The 17,110-nt window shown below is 42.7% G+C and overlaps 1 protein-coding gene across 9 annotated transcripts in view; it reads left to right on the top strand.

Annotated features, from left to right (window-relative positions):
* The window catches only part of FGF13 (fibroblast growth factor 13), a 984,800-nt gene extending 969,655 nt beyond the window's left edge, over positions 1 to 15,145 (top strand). For all 9 annotated transcript variants that reach the window (XM_085607978.1, XM_085607973.1, XM_085607974.1 and 6 more), the window contains one exon: positions 5,629 to 15,145. In XM_085607978.1, coding sequence (XP_085464104.1) covers positions 5,629 to 5,765 — 137 coding nt within the window. In that variant the 3' untranslated portion in view covers positions 5,766 to 15,145. The remainder of the gene's footprint in view (positions 1 to 5,628) is intronic.
* The last annotated feature ends 1,965 nt before the right edge of the window (positions 15,146 to 17,110 follow it).

Genomic DNA, 17,110 nt, shown 5'->3' with positions numbered 1-17,110 from the left:
GTTACCACTAAAGCTGTAGAACTTAAAAAAAATACTTATTGTTGGAATTTGGGTTACTGGATGAAGTCGGTGGGATCTTACATGGGCAACAGCCACCATATCTGTCAAGGTGAAAAACAAGCAAGCCTCAAATTAACCAGTGCTCAACCATATGGTAGCTTGGCACAACGCAGTCAGGCTTAAATTAGAGTCAATCTGTGAAGTATGTATGAAGCTCTTCAAGTACTAATAAAGTGAAAACACAACCGAAGATAAATCCCACCCAATTTCAAAACATAGAGTAAAACGTAATAAATATTTGAAACAAAAATAATAAAATTCCAATCAGTAGAACCAGAGATATGCAATTTTGAAGATTTTAGTGAAAATAGTGGCTAAAAGCCCAAAGTGCCAACTGTTATTATTTGGTTGCACCCGACCGGGACAAAGTCACAAGTTAAGGCCGACTGTGATGGAGCGCCGGTCGGATACAGGGACCAGGTTAGGCCTTCTGAACAAAGTACTTTAAATCCTGTTTTGGGAAGCGTTGCAAGTTCCAGTATAGATGATGTATCACGCAGCAGTGGTTTTGAGGTTGCTATGCGGAATCGTGAGTTGTCATCAAGAATGCAGTCAACCGGGGGCCTGCGATGTGAAGTCCTGCGTTGAAGATGCGTCGGGCACTGGTAGTTCCAAAGAAGATGCAGGCTGCGATGTGAAGTCCTGTATTGTCATCGAGATTGCTGTTGACAAGGGGCTTGCAATGAGAAGACCTGCGTCAAGGATATATTGTTCAGTGGTGGGTCTGAGGGAACTGCCCCCTGCATTGTGAAGGCCAGTGTCTGAGATGGCTCACGCTGCGCTGGTTTCAGTGTGACTGTAAGGAGATCTGTCGAGCTGCATCGGTTCTGTACACAGGCCTACAGCAGGACTGGCAGAGCACCTTCAGGCCTACTTTCTAGAGTCCAGGATTGGTGTGGCACCACTTGGAGGTAGGAATCACAGCAGACATAGTGCAGGTTCTGGGTTCAAGGTGGTTGATGCTTTATCTGTCCCCCAGGCTCTGATTAGGAAGGACAGACAATTACCCCTTGGATTCCCTCTAGTGGCCCTGGGTTCAAGATGCAGGTCCAGTCCATGGCATGGCAGCAGAGTAGTAGTCCTTTATGCAGAGCAGCAATGCAGTCCTTCTGAGGCTTCACAGATCTAGAGTGGGCCTGAGGGTCCCTTATTAATACCTGTTTCCCACTTTGAAGTAAGAGAAGTTTCTGAAGATTCCCACTCCCAGAGGTGCTTAGAATTTCCTGCCTCCCTGCCCTTGCCCCAGCTTGGCTGGGGTCACAAAATACTAGGGTCAAATCCCTTTGTGAGTGTGCTCAGACAGAGCCTTTGCGATGTGCAGGTGTGGTTGGTGAGAGCCTCCCCATCAATTCAGGTATCGCCCATCCTGCCAGCACCTATTCCTCTTTGTCTCAATGTCAATTACATAAAATTTGACTTTACCATTAACAAGGGTTATGAATTACAATTCTTTAGACACCATACTCGACATTCCTACTTGCTCTGTATTCAAAGGTATCACTTATTAAATGTAATAAGGTAACCCAATGTTATCCTTTGGGGGTGGTAGGCCTTGAAGTAGATTTTTTCACTACCAGGACATATACAACTTAAAAGTACATGTCCAACTTTTGAAATACACTGCAGCCTGTCCTATTGGCTGTTTGTGGCCTACGTTAGGGGTGACATACATATTGAAAGGGAAGGTTTAGGCCTGTCTACAGGTATGATTTGCCAGGTTGAAATGTCAGTCTGAGACATGTTTAAGAAGGCTACTAAGTGGCACAATGAGTGCTGCAGGGCCACTAGTTGCATTTATTTTACAGGCCCTTGGTACATGTAGTGCCACTTTACTAGGTACTTACAAGTAAATTAAATATACCAATAGGGTTTAAGCCAATTCTACCAAAGTTAAAAGAGATCACAAGCACTTTAGCACTGTTTAGCAGCGGTAATGTGTGCAGAGTTCTAAAAGCCAATACAACTCGGACAGAAAAGAGGAGAGTGAAGGCAAAAACTTGAGGGTGCCCCTGCAAAAGGTCCAAGTCTAACACTTATCATTTCGAATTAGACAGTACATCAACAGCTACCAATAAGAAAATCACAATCACATTCTGATAAATATTGTCAGGGGGGAGAAAATAGGACACACCGGCGTATCATCTCATAGTACATTAATATGATAGGCAGTAACAAGGTTCCATTCTGTGCCAACAGGGAGACAACATCGCCATTAGGGCAACTACAAAATGTGACAGTCATAGAAACTAGCCCAGGGAACCAACCCTCACCCAGTCATTCAGTGATTATGGTGTTATGAGCTCGAGGTAAGTAGATAAGCTTTCAGCGTACTCCAAATGTCTCTAGGCCTGGATGTGGGTGGCATTAGGTCTGCATTCAGCTCAAGTTGTTCATTACAGTAAAGGAGGAAGTCAAGTAATTGCTTATAGGTCGGAGGTTTCCCTCTGCCCGAGCAACAGGCCAACTGCCTTTTTGCTAGCAGGCGCACCATGGCAAGGATTTTTTTATTTGCCTCATGAAGATCCATCCAACCCAGCCCAATAGAGCAATTTTCGGGTCCATGTGGACCTCACAATCACATATAGTTGACAGTTAAGACCAGTATACATGAACTGCGTGGCACAGCCAGGCCAAATGAAGAAAACCCACCTCTTCTGCACCACATCTGTCTCAATTGGAGTTCTCCCTTAGGCCAACCCTTCACAGAGCCAAAGGGGTGTAAAGGGCTATCCCTAGAAATTTAGAATAAATCATTTGAAGTCTACTGCTAGAAGATATCATGCCAGTCTAGACACATAAGAACCTCCACACCTCTTTGGACAACTCCAAGCCCAACTCCCAAGCCCATGCTTGTTGTGTGGCCTGAGTGGCCACAGATGTCTTCTCTTGAGGTGAAAGATATAAACATGAGATTGGTGCTTGGTAGAGGCAGCCATTAAAGGCTTCTTCAGAGTTTGCAAATGGACAGGCTCCACAGTGAAATGAAGGGTAACCCTCCTACATAATTCTTGCATTCGATGGTACAAAAAACATTTAAAGGGTTGACAATATGCTATGGTACTGAAGGAGCCCTTACCATAATGATCACCCCGGTGAAGTAGGGCACGGTTGGTCATCGGAGAAATAGCCTTCGCTTCATGTGTTACAGGCAGCGGCAGGTGATGTCTTAATGGCAGTCCTGAAAACACCTATTGTCCATCACAACCTGGAGCATGCCAGTGCACAATAAATTGGGATAGACAATACTATGGAGTCTGTAAATTTGAATACACATGGAACTTTGCAGGGTTAAATATCACACCGATCCTATAGTCTCACTATCCCTTATGATTAGTTCCATCTGAAGAGCACGACCGTTTTGTGCATCAGTGGATTGCAGTGTTTTTACACTAAGTGGGATAGTAAAATAGTATTTCACAACAAAAAGACTTTTGCGTCATAACCATTCTTTCCAATGCTTCAGCCTTGAAAAAGACTCAGGCTTGAAAGTCACATAGAGGGTGAAACATGTCTTGGCCGGTTCGTAATTACATTGAAGATTATAAACTTGCTTTAGAAATAACTGCACAGTAACTATCTTACATCTGCCAAAGACTTTCTGCTAAAATACTTTGGGCACTAAATATACTAGACATTCTTTGGATACACCACATGAAAAACGTCAATTAATGCTGGAAACTCTGCGTGATGTAACTTACGCCTGATATTCGAAAACAATTAAAAAAAAATAGATTTAAAAAAAGTGTAATATGTCAATTCCGTACCTTGACTGATTCTGCAAATTGTGTTGTGTTTAGCAACTGCGAAACCTTACATTGATTTAAACTTGTATTTTACGATTATATAGGAACCTTTGGAAAAAATACACAGGACGTTTATGAACTAATTTAGCTGTTCAAAGAGTTGGAGTTGGCCAACACTCAAGAGTGTCCAAATTTCCATGCGATAAATTAAGAAGGGTGTTACAATGCAGGCCAGATGGTGCGGGGCCAATGTTCTGTTTCTTTGAAACTCAGGATTCCAGCAGCATTTCGATAGATGAGCCATACGTGTCCTCTGCTTCAAGGATATTGTGTGCTGCCTTGGGACACTTTATCATATCATTTAGAGACTTGCCAGAGCATTCCCTCTTCTCACATGCCTGAGCTCGGGCATGAATATGAAATTTACGATCCCTCTCTGCCACTTCAGCAAATTCAGAAAGCTTCTAATCCGCTCAAATGCAGAACCGCTAAGTTCCTGAGTAAGAGAAAAAACGTTATCCTTAGGCATATAAAACGCTGCTTACATCTCTGAGTTTGCATTAAGATGGCCTACTATCATGTTAGTGGTCTTTGTGTCTTCCAGAAAGCATGAACGAACTCCTTTCTTCCTGTGCACATGCATAGCATTTAGTTACCCATCCTTCAGTGACATACAGTGACCAGTGGGAGGTAAGACTTGAAGATTCATGTGCAGCAGCAGAGCATGAGCGCATCACAGGTGATACATCGCCAAAAGAATCCAGCGGGAGACTCTAGACTGACTAAGAGAGCAAGCCCTGCTCAAAGGCAAAACCAGAGATGGGGACAAGCGCTGAGAGAAGAGTAAAGGCAGACTCAGAGAACAAGAGGATTAGAGGAAGAAAAAAACAAGAGACACAGTATCAAAAGAGAAAAAGCTGTAGAAAAATGCAAAAAACGTACTTAGGAGATGATTAAAGAGAGGATACAGAGAAACATGACAGGGTTGGATAGGACGGTAAATGCAAGATAAAAAAAAATAATAATAAAAAAATTAAAACGAACCAGTACTGTAAAAAATATGGTGGATTGTAATACATATGTATAATAATGAAATACTCCTCACAGTGCATGAAAAGTATATTGCAAGTCTACTCAGAATTCCCATATCTCATAAAGGCACTCAATCTGCACCCACATGCACATTATGGAGGTAATACTTCTCTAGGACTTACAACATACATCTGTGAAAATCAAAAAAGAGCAGAGTGGAATGCTCGAATTAGTCTCAGCCTCCCCCAATTCCTCAGAGGCACATCCAGCACTTTGGGGCAGATTTACAAACCCCTTGCGCCACCCGTACGTCACTTTTCCTGTGTTAAAAATGACGCAAAAGTGGCACAAGGGGCTTGTAAATAAGCCCCTTTGTGTTTTTTCTCATCAATGCCACTATTGACGCAGTGCAACCTCACAAATCAAGACTAAAGTGTTCTGAGGTTGCTTGTTGTTCCTGTTCAGAATGGGTGTGGCATGGCAGTCCGGGATGCACTGTTCCGACTGGAGCTGGGCCATGTCTGATTTATGGAGAGTTGGTCCATGTTTGGAGTGGCACAGTGAGCAAACACATGAAGAGCTGGATTGGGAGCTGACTAATTGCCAGAGGCTGAGATTATTTGAAGCATTTTTGTTTTGCAGTATACATCTAACACAGAGTTTGGGTATGCTCATCCAATGTATGAAAAATAAAAAGTTCAACTGGGGGAGAATACAATGTCGTTGCTTTTGTAAACGCAAAAACATTTTCCATTGATTTTCTTCTCATCTCTGAATTGTTTTTCGATTTCAGTGGCCATGTACAAAGAGCCATCTCTTCATGATCTCACAGAATTTTCAAGATCCGGCAGTGGGACACCAACAAAAAGCAGAAGTCACTCTGGAGTGTTAAATGGCGGGAAATCCATGAGTCATCACGAATCCACGTAGCCAGGTTGACGGCACATCTGCTGCTCGACATGGAACTTTACCTCTGGATGCTGTTGAATTCTTGCAGGCAGTCTCTCATCCAAACGTTACGTTATTCAGGACAAGGCACAGGACTTGCGTAGGTCTTTCTTGTATCGGCCATTATAACTTTTGGTTGCCAATGGATATATCCTTTTATTTTAGAATACGCTTGCTCATCTCAGAAGACACTTGGCTAGCCAGAAAAATACAACTGCGGAAAAATAAATACCTGCAGAAAAAGGTCCTGCTTGCTCTTGTCACCAGTGCGTAGTGAAAAACAAAGTAAAGCATCGCATGGCGCTCACGGGTCAAGGAAGTTGCTGTCCAACCAAGAAGCGGAGACCACTTGCGTGTCAAGGGAAAGTTTAATGATTGCTTGTTTTGTAAGTGCAAAGAAGCAAGAATACCAACAGATATATTGCTTTTCTGGCTCAAGGTTTTATATCTAAGTCTGAGTAACAATGTATTATTTAATTTGGAGCAATACCACTTTTTGATTTTCTGCAGAGGCAGTTTTCTGAACTTCAGTGGGTCCTTAAACTTGTGTCTTTAAAAACCAAAATCAGGGCTGGATCTGAGTTGTCTCAGTTCCGAGTAAACAGTGTGCTTGTGGTTTTAAACACTATGAAATATACCTTTTTATAGATTTGTAGTACTCTGGTAAAGTTCTTGTGCTAACCTCAATCTGTAGGAACGGAGTTGTGTCAGCTTCCGACCACGGGAGGTGTAACACCCTCAAGAAAGGAATGATCCTCCAACGTGGTGTAGTGTTCTCCTAATGCCATTTTTGTGTGTCACGTCAAACGATTGTTGTGGCTTCTTTTTTAAACAAAGAAACTGTGGCATTAAGGTGACTTACGTTTTTTTATAAGAAATGTCTTGTTTGTAAAAAAAGAAAATCGTATTTCACTGTATTGGGAATGTGGGATATGGTATTCAAGGATGCATTTGGACAGGTACCCCACACCAAGCTGCATACGTGCTCCAGAATCATAGTTTACATTTAGTTACTTTCCATTTAAATCATCATATCTGTTGCATGGGAGAAAGGTGGACTATTGGAATAGAACTGCATGATGTGTAAGGTTTTGTGCATTAAAAAATGTTGGAATATGTGCTCCAAAATTTACAAATTATGGTCAAGCAGCCTTATCTGTCTTGAACAAAGCAGTTGTTTATTATTTGTTGTATCCACAAACATGCACTAAATAAACTATTTGTACTGAGATAATTTTTAAAATGTTTGATTCATTAGACTAGCTGAATGTTTCTTAGCCTTGTCTTTTCTTCCATACCAAATAAAGTTATTAAACACAATGTTATGACGTTTATAAAGTAGTGCAGATTTCACATGGTATATTGTGATGCTTAATTTGTAATTTCATCATATGGGGTTGTATATTGTCAAATGGAGCCCTGTTTACCTGAACGAAGGATGCGTGTCTGTACATTAAAATGTCTCAGTCAGTTCTCCTTGTGCCTAGTTTTTAAACAAAATTCGCCATTGTATTGTGATAATCTAGATACAAGTTGGAAAGTATTTTTTGTGAGTATGTCCATGTTTCACGTGCCTACAGGAATCAATGGATGAGTAGGATGGTTTGCAAATACCAGCTCCGAAGTTCAGCTGCACAAGTCAATATATTGCAAATGCGGGTTTATTTGGCCTGATTCTAGGCGTGGCCACTCCCTCCCGGGTAATATGGACCGACTATAATTGAATGGGTCAAGTAATGGGTGCTGGATATTACTCACTGGAGGAGCCTCTGACAAACCCCCCCGGAGAACAGGAGAGTAGAATTGACGTATTAATATATTAAGTTCAAACCAACATATCAATGCCGGCCAACGAGGAGACCGGTCCATGCCTGAGGGGTAGCCACAGAGTCCAACTTCCTGAGGAGGACCACCAGACAGATACGTTATATTAGCTCGGAATGTTTAGCAGGAATAAAGAAGCACAGTGCACACTGTTCAAGAAATATAGAATGTGTGAACCAGAGAAAGGTAGATATATAATAGTAAAAATGCATTAACTCTACATACAACACAAAAAGACCATGGTGAAAATAAGAGTATAGGCCCATTAACGTAAATTATGGTATAAAAAATGTCCAGATCATTTCTTAGTGTTGTTATGGTTTCCTTTATCGGTGCCTAGATCTTGATGGAGGCAAACTTGCAAGTGGAAAAGGCCTGGTAACAAGGGAGTCCAAAGAAATAAAGACTCGTTTAATGGTTTGTCTGGAGCCCAAGTCACTGGTCAGCGTATGATGTCCATTCTCTACCCGTCTTAAGCAGTCTTGGAACCAACGTAAATCAAGGGGGCAACAAGATATTGGCACCAACACTACTGCACTTTAGAATCCTGTTAAATCCGTGGCCTAATTCGCAAAGATCACTTCCAAAATTAGGCAAGAGTTAACCCTGGAAAAGCGGGAGTAAGTTTAAACTAAGATACACATAGTGCCAGAAATATCTTTGCACATAGGGTTATTTATTTCTCTTTGGGACCCTTATGACATCATCCAAAGTCCCCCATTGAAACAAGGACATGAACCAAAGCCTCTCTGGGAAACCCTAGACTTTAACTTGCTCGCCCAAGCCGAAAACTTAATAATGCAAGTAATCTACGATACAGTGAAATAGAAAGAACATACAAAGTACATGGTAAATATACAAAACTTGTTTTCTAAACAAATCCAGAAATAAAAACAAAAAAAGGTGTATTAACCCCTTCAGTGCCCGCCCCTTTCCCCGCCCAGTGCCGGCCGTTGCATTAGCGGGCGGGGTCTATGACGAGCTGGACTCGTCATGGGCACAGCGCCACCGCGGCCCATGACGAGTCCAGCTCGTCATGGGCACTGAAGGGGTTAATTAGCTTCCATAAAAATATCAATGCTGACAGAATGAACAATTTGGATATAAAGTAAGCATATCTTCTTGTGTGGTTTATTCTTAAGAACCCTACAAAGCTTAATTAAAGTAAACCCCGAAAGTTTTTTTTAGAGGCATCTACATATGTGCTAGATTCCCCAATAGAAGAACAGACAGTGTTGCGCTGGACGTCAGACACAATATATTTGCACATACATTTTTTCTGGAGCTCAGTCGAGTAAAGTTGAACAATGTCATAGGCTGCCTGGAGTTAATTCCATGGTCTTAGTTGGATTCATCAAGTGGTCACAGTAAAGAAGTCATTAAGTAAAGAAAACGAAGGGCAAGGCTGTTAGAGGCTCAAGCAGAACCTAAAATCTCCAAAGAATCAATTGCCTTTTGTGGTTGGGTTTTTTCAATGATTTGCAACGCCTTTGTGGGTCACTCAGCACAAAAAGATTTAAAGAAGGAACACTTATTTCAAACCTATCATTGTTAATTATTGTGTCTGGCATCTTTGTGCCTTTATGGTTAATTTGCTGCACAAAATCCATGTCCTTACTTCTAGAAGGGATGTGGCATTAAAGCTTCTAGATGCAGCTTCCTAGAACTTACTGGAACTATGACTTCCAGCTCTCCAGTCACTTCCAAACTTACAATAAAATGGTAGAAAGTCGTTTCTGTTCCTAGTGACCAGTGTGTAGTCAAACCCCCCTACGTTGTGGCTCACATTAGCAATGTTAAATGAAGGCATGGCTTAGTGATTGGCTTTGATGTAAAGCCTCCAAACGAAGCAATCACAGACCTCCTTGATGAGATCAACACTTTTACCTAGTTTAGGAAAAACTATAAATATGAAAATGTATACTGCCCTGGGCGTCCTTTCCCCGATATACTGTTGGATTATGGGTTAAAAGCAATCATGTCACCAGCCCAATTGGATCTCAGGAATGTGTGCTGTGACGTAATAGATACTCCTCTAACATGATGTAAGTCAGGAATTCACTTGCATAGCTTTGAGAGAACTAGAGAACTTTTTTGTTGCCTCTCCTGGTAAACTATAGGGTGAACTTTCCAACCAGAGCTTGCAAAACACAGGTAGGATTAAACAGTCATTGACTGCTGGTTAATGCTAAATCAGCCTTTTGAAACACCACATTTAGTGGTTTGGCTATATGCGAAACGTGATGGTTCTTCTGCAAAGCTTCTCAGCCATAATTCTTCTAAATACAGACATGACAATCAAATAGTATGTTGTCTCCATCTTTATGACCCAGTGGGAAACCTGAACCATTGAGGCACCAGTTTTTCCAATTTCAGCTAATTTGTGATTATTGTATGCATTTCAGAGCCCTTCCTTTCCTACAGCCTATTCAATTGGTGTTGCTTTTGTTCACTGTAAATGCCACTAGGGTGGGAAATGAATGGTTCCCACAGCTAGGCACTCATGATGGCAACAAATTGTAGAATTCATTCAACTAAAAGTCCACAAACCACATAATAGATTAAGTATGGGACGGACGTCTGTACCACAAAAGGGTATAAAGGCGAGCAATGAGGAAGGAACTGGTCACCTGTTGATGGGCTTAAGGAGAAAAAAGCATGGACTTCATGATCACCTGAAACACCGACTCTCCCACTAAGGACTCATAATCCTGTGTTAGATAAAAATTGCCCAAATGGGCTTCCATGTGGGGCAGTGTTACTACAAACCATTTATTCAGGTAGGACAATCCTGCTTTATTTGTAAAAGACAAATCTTCCAGACCATACATGGTGGACGTTGTCCTCAGTGAAATGAGAATTATGGGTTTGTGAAGGAATTGATGTAGAAGCACTCACTCCCACATGTAACTTTCCATTGCATACTTGGCAATAGGTGATCAACGTGTGCTTTAACTATGATAAGACTCGGATATAATGATACCCTTAGTAGTGTAAACTGGGTGCGGTATTACTCATAACACCAGGACAGTCATAATCAGGGACCAGGTGTGGTCACGCTGTCCCAGACTCTGCACAATACATATATTAGTGAAGAGAGATTGGTTAGACTGTGAAAACTGCGGGTGGACCTGTTTGCAGAGGCAGAAGAATCAGAGATGTCTGGGAAGATACGTACTCTAGCCCAACATTGGGGTAATTCACAGTTTGGCGAGGCTATAGTGAAGAGACTCTGGATGTTTAATTCTTCAGAGTGATCATGGTTGAAATAGGATTGGATTTGTCATAAACCCTAGTGTTGTAAAGGTGGCCATGTTAGGAGGGATCGTGCTCAAACGCTTCCTCTAGAGTCTTCTCACTACAGATTGTGAATCAGCACAACACCACCATATCTGCCATCCATCCAATATCTACCTTGTACTGAGATACCCTGATCCACTTTTCTCTAAGGTAGCAACATCTGGCTTTAGCAGGCAGTGCCTTTCAGGAGCCTCTCTCTAGGCTGAGGTTTCAATAGCGACAGTTCTTTGAAGACGTCTGACAATCAGACGCAATTTGGTCTTCATTGATGCGTTTCGTGTGCTTCCTCTTGAACCATTGAAATAAGAAGGAAGACACAGTCAATGTTTATGTAGCCTCTTCTCAGTAGAAGTGATACAAAGTTCGAGACATCGCAAATGCCACTTTCTACGCCAGCTCCTCTCCAGTCCAAAATGAGGGAGGAAAGTCCTCTGTTAACATTTGATAATTCATTTACTAGAATTTAAGGGGTCGATTCTGATCCGGGTCGGAAGGGCACGAACGCGATCTGGCCGGAAAAACTACGAGCCGTCCGTGTGTTTTCCGCCTGACTCGTACAGCTGTACGAGCGAGCCAGTACAATGCGAGCTACATGAAATTCACTGACCGATTCGTTTCCAGGTCTGAACCGCTCCGTACGTCTCGGTCGTAAGCTAACCGTGGCGTGAAATGGATGCGATTCACGACCAAGCCAGTACGATGCACTCCCGGAGTCAGACTTTGGGGGTCTGCGTCGGACCCCCGACACTCGCAGCCGTATGACTCGCACACAGGCAGGGACACATGGGACTCCCCCACACAGGCATGTACGGCGCAGATGGCACCGACGCGTACCCACTGTAGGGGGCGCACTTGTTCGAGACGTACCCATTCAGTCAATGGGAGCGCATGTACGCGTCGTACAACTGGCTCCCATTGACTTCTATGGGAGTCCGACCGAACCGAGTCCGACAGCATACGTGCGCATCGTACTCGCTCGGTCGGACTGTATGGGTCTGGCTCGGTCGGAAAACACTCCGGATCCGACTCGGTCGGAGTGCTTTCCGACCCGGATCGGAATCGACCCCTCTGTGTCAGTCTTCCTCTAATGTTAAGGAGAGTTGATAGTGCATGGTGAATGGCACTGCTGAATAATCTGAACTAACACCAGCTTCCAGTGGAATAGGAAGGCTTATCTCCTGAGTAGTAAAGGTGAAATTACGGACTGCATATTGCAACAAAGCTCACTGATCTGAGTTCTTGTAGTGCAGTACATGGTATGACGTGGAAATACCTATGGCAGACATTTATAATGACCAGACTGTCCTGTTCCTGAGGCTCCAAGCAATGGATTCACAGAATCAATCTTCGGGAAATATCTCATGAAAAGAAAGCTCATAATTTTGAGGTGTTTAAATAGACACACCCTAATCATATTTCCCCGGGACCTGGTTAGGTGAAGATTGAGCACACAACAGGTGATGGGAGGAATGCTTGCAAATAGTCTAACCACTGGCAATTGCTTGGAGTAGCATTCCAACCCATGACTAGTGTGCCACTCCAGAGGCCTCCCTAATGCAAAACAGTACTGACCCTGCTGCTAATGGGTCCGATCCATTCTGAACTGCCAGGCGAGCCTCCTTCTAGAAGGGCACACGAGCAAACCAGACTGGATTTGGCCTATTTAGGCTCCATCAGTGAGACTGACCAAGACATCACATGATTGGAAGAGGAACTTAACTCACAAGGTCCTCATAGAGTAATTTATTAACCATAAATAAGCTATCATAGCTGAAGCATGCAAACCACGTGCCATTATTCACAGTAAAATCACAATACCCACAAGGAGGAAGACGGCGGTTGCAAAAGAACCTCAGAAGAGGAAAATGCCATATTAATGAGGGATTCATTTCAATTTCTTGTTAAGCACAACGGTTTCTGGACCTCACCCTCTTTCTAGGAAGAAGCAACGCGGATTAGCAGGTTTGCAGCTGTCGCTGAGAATGATCATATTCAGCTGCAGAGTAACCTTCGAAATGATGCAGATGTACAAGTGTGCTAATGGGGAGTAAAGAAGAGAACAGCGCACATGCAGGCAATGTGGACTGAACGATGGCCCGAGGGGCATCTGCCCAGAATTAACAAGAATACAAAGGCAATTACAAAATGGGAGTTTGTGTTTACGCCTCTTATGGCTGAAAAGTGCCTCGGCCGTTGCTTTTTGTGTCATAACCGAGTGCGTTCTTTGAGGTTCATGGAGAGTTCTGTGAGTCGCTCTAAATATGGCCGTGGAATGAATCAATAGATGGAGGCGACAGGAGAGACAGGGCATGGTTTTTATGTCGGCTACTTACCGCAGTGAAGGGAGCAGCTGTGCATTCTGCATCCCTGTGGTGACATATGTTCAGAGGCAGAGCAAGGGATGAGTTACCCGGTCCGGGTGCACTTCCAGGAGAAGGCAATCTTATTAACCAGTTGTCATGCAGGCCCTGGGGCGGGCTCGCTGAATCCCATCTCTTGAGGACTCTCATTACAAAATACATTTGCTGCGGGGGAGAAGAAGAAGCGCTATGCAATACCGAAAAAGATGTCACATATAATATATGAAATGTGGATTTATATAGTCACTTTAACTGAGAATCATTAAAGATGGAGAACTACAGCTACAAAGCAAGCTAGGAAAAGAGGTTGATAAAAAATGACAACAAAGGCAGAAGAGGAGCGCGCATATGCAAGGAAAAGGATGAATGGCCTGAAATGAATCAAGAATATGGAGACAGTTACACTCCGAGAATGTGTGATTGCAGCTCATAGGGTTGAGGAGTCACCCCGATGCAGTGTTGTCATGGGGTAGCCTGGTGCATGCTTTGGGGCTGACAGACTGGAGTCACTCTAGATAAAGGTGCAATATTCGAGGCGCATGGGGTGACCAGGGGAGTAATGCCTTTATGTCTGCTGTATACTCAGGGCCGCCTTTATGAGGTTTTGCCGTGTGGCAGCGCAGCAGGCCTTCCTTTTGCGCTTCCCTACGGCAAAAGGAAAGGGCAGGAATGCGCCGTATCTATAAGATATGTCGCATTCCTGTCCTTTTCCCCCCCCGCACAATGGGCTGCCGTGCGCCAACGCAGGCACCTTTGCACCATGCTGCAAGGCAGCCTGGGGAGGCGTAAGCTTTGGGCGCTGCCTCAGATTTACAATTTCTGGTAAATCTGGGGCAGTGTCTAAAGGCCTTGGATGTTGCTGGGAACGCCCCCAGCAACACCCATTGCACGCCCCTTTAGTGCAGAACACTGCGTTAAAGGGACTGATATTTATCAGGCAGAATTAAGCCAAAAAAAGTGGCTTAATGCTGCCGGATAAATATCACGCAGACTTCTGCGCCACAGAACGTCACAAAAAGTGACGTTCCGGAGGCTCAAGGAGTCTCATAAATGAGGCCCTAAATGTAGTGAAGGTCAACGCTGTGCATGGTGAGTCCCAATGTTTGAGGGCATATGTTCTAAAGCGGAATATCTGTGATTAACTGCGGAAGATCTGAGTACTTATGGCCCCAATTGGTTGGAGAGTCACGGGTCCAGCAAGGATAGTAAATATATGGGCTATAACCAACATCAGTCTGAATTCCAAACAACAACCTGCCGTTTAGGAGACTGTGAAATCACAGACATAAACTGTGAGAAGACCAGCATGTAGGCTAGTTAGAAACCTTTTAGAAGCAGCTAATTCATTCCAAGCCCAATTCATGGAATTTGACAACAGTCTACAAGTAGTATTGTCCAAATTAAGCCACACACTTTTTGTAGAGTAATTACAACTGTTGATTACACTTTTAGTATACGTCTCAAAATAATGTCGCCACTAATTGATTATGTAGATAGGAAAGACAATTTATTTCATGTACTGTCCCACCTACATGATGTGTTTATTGGATATGGCATCTACTGTGATATACTGTACAAGATTTGTTGTCCCTGCCAACATGTTCTTACTGACTTGAGTCTGCTGGATTCTGGGTGGCTGTGATGCGCTAGAAAGTACATAACTCAGATATGAACTCATAAGGTTTACTTTTGTCAACCCTGTCTTCTATTTCCGGCCTGATTTCTACACAAGGTGCAATCTAACACCAATGTAAATAGTGTCATATCTCCCACTGTTCTCCACAATGTTGAATAAAAATGTTATTCTTTCTTCTGTATGGCGCGTCTCTCTTGTTTTATTCCTTCTCGAACACGTAATAAAATAATATGAAAAAAACACTATTTGCATTCCAAATTTTGATTTCAGAACCGTGACACTTTAAGAGGAAAAAACAAATGTAATGGTAGGGCGATGCTTTGTAAAAAAGGTTTCTGTGCACCAGCCTGGTTTGTTTGAAAGCAGCTCTGTGACAGATGCTCATCTTTCGTCATCGTCGTGGTGCGCTTTATTCTACGACAGGGGCTGTGTACTCTCGAGCCACTGTGGGCACACAAATGTCAAATATTGCTTTTACCAAAGGATTTCGAATTCAGACAACACTGCACATGCCCAATCCTCTGTGTGATATCAAAATGCAGGTGAAAAACTTTGTCGTTCTGCAGGTGGCAAATCGATGGGATTTAGACTCACTATGCAATGTGGTGGTTCCCTACAGCAAATGTTTGACCGGATACATAGGTTACCAGAAATCAACAACAATTAAATTCACATCGTGTTCTCTCACCTCGGCTCTCTTTAACAGCACACACACAGCTCGCCTTCTTTCTTATATCTGCTAATTGATAGTACGCTCTGTCTTGCACTTTCAGATAAATCTCCTTTAATAACTTCCACTGTTCTACTTTGTTTTCTCTTTTTCTTTTTTATTGAATGTACTGAAGAATCAATGGTTAAAGCTCAAGTATAACATCCCCATTTTAATTGCTGACAAGCAGACCATCCACCTATACCCGACTATACCAAACAGAACTTTACAAATCATGATAAACCGTACACCACCAATCAGGCAGGCCACCATAAATCAAAGCTTTTCCAAAATGGGAGGGCAACAATGTATCCTTGTTCTGTTTTCCAGGTCCCTCATGTTTTTTTGTAGCTGTGATCACTCTTATTTTCAATTCTTATAAAGAAAGTCATTTTTTTCCATTTTTAAAAAAATGAATCATCAAACATTGGAATTTTTATACAGATCCTTAAATCAATACCAATCATCACTTTTTGGCAGACCCAGCCAACGCGTTTCATCCCTTACAGGGACTTCATCAGGGCAATTATCTGAGGCTCCACTTCCTAAGTTGCCATTTTCAAATCCTGATCAATTTCTCTCTTCCTTTCCATGTCTTGTTTGACCTGCTAAGGGCTCCCACAGCACAGATCAGTCTACTTTAGGTTTAAACCTTGCACAGGGGAGCCTATGATGTAAAATCTTGAACTATAGATATTTTATAAAGGCTTCTCGTAGCTTTCTATCATGTGTTGAGAAGGTATTCTCTGCATTCATCACAGTAGTTCACATCCAGGAGTGTCTGATTTCCTTTTAAACCTATCACTCAAATCCAAGCCTTTAATCTCCTTCCTCTTCTATATTCACCCATATTCCTACCCAAATCTCTGGATCTTCCGACACCATGAATTCACTTTCTTTGTTAAAAACCTTGCGTTCTCTTTTTCCCTTTGACAAAGATTAACTCTTTCTTTAAGCCACAGCCATTGCAACAAAATGCCAGCTTATAAATATAGACCAGACCTGCTTAAATATACCTTTTTACAGAGCCAAAGTACTTATCAACTCATTACTGCTATGCAAATTGTATAACTACAACATGCTACTAATAGGCCTTCTTCAGTACTATTTATTCCCAATGGCGAAAGACATCAGCTCTGCCATTGAAACCCAATATATTCTCCTTAGGAACACCCCTTTTTTCATTATCATACCAAGGCTGCCTGGTTTTCTGCCAAAAATAATGCTCTATAGAAGTTCCTGACATTAGTCTAATAAGATGTGTATGGTACTGCTCAAGGTAACCTCTCTGCTATCGTAACCCATTACACTCCGACCTAGAACCTAAGATCAGAACCTCCTAACTTCACCAAACCCTGCCTGTGCAATATCCCTGTACTTCCACCGTCTAGGACCCCTCCACTGGCCACACTTTCTGTTGCTGTTAGCTTTAGCCTATCTTCAGATGAGTTCAAAACAGCTCTAAACAACAACCCCTGACAGCGAAGAGCAAAACATA

The sequence above is a fragment of the Triturus cristatus genome, chromosome 5_2 (assembly GCF_964204655.1).
Source record: "Triturus cristatus chromosome 5_2, aTriCri1.1, whole genome shotgun sequence".
NCBI classification, from domain to species: domain Eukaryota; kingdom Metazoa; phylum Chordata; class Amphibia; order Caudata; family Salamandridae; genus Triturus; species Triturus cristatus.
Note: the sequence above shows the minus strand (reverse complement) of the source record. Positions and strands in the feature narration are given on the sequence as shown.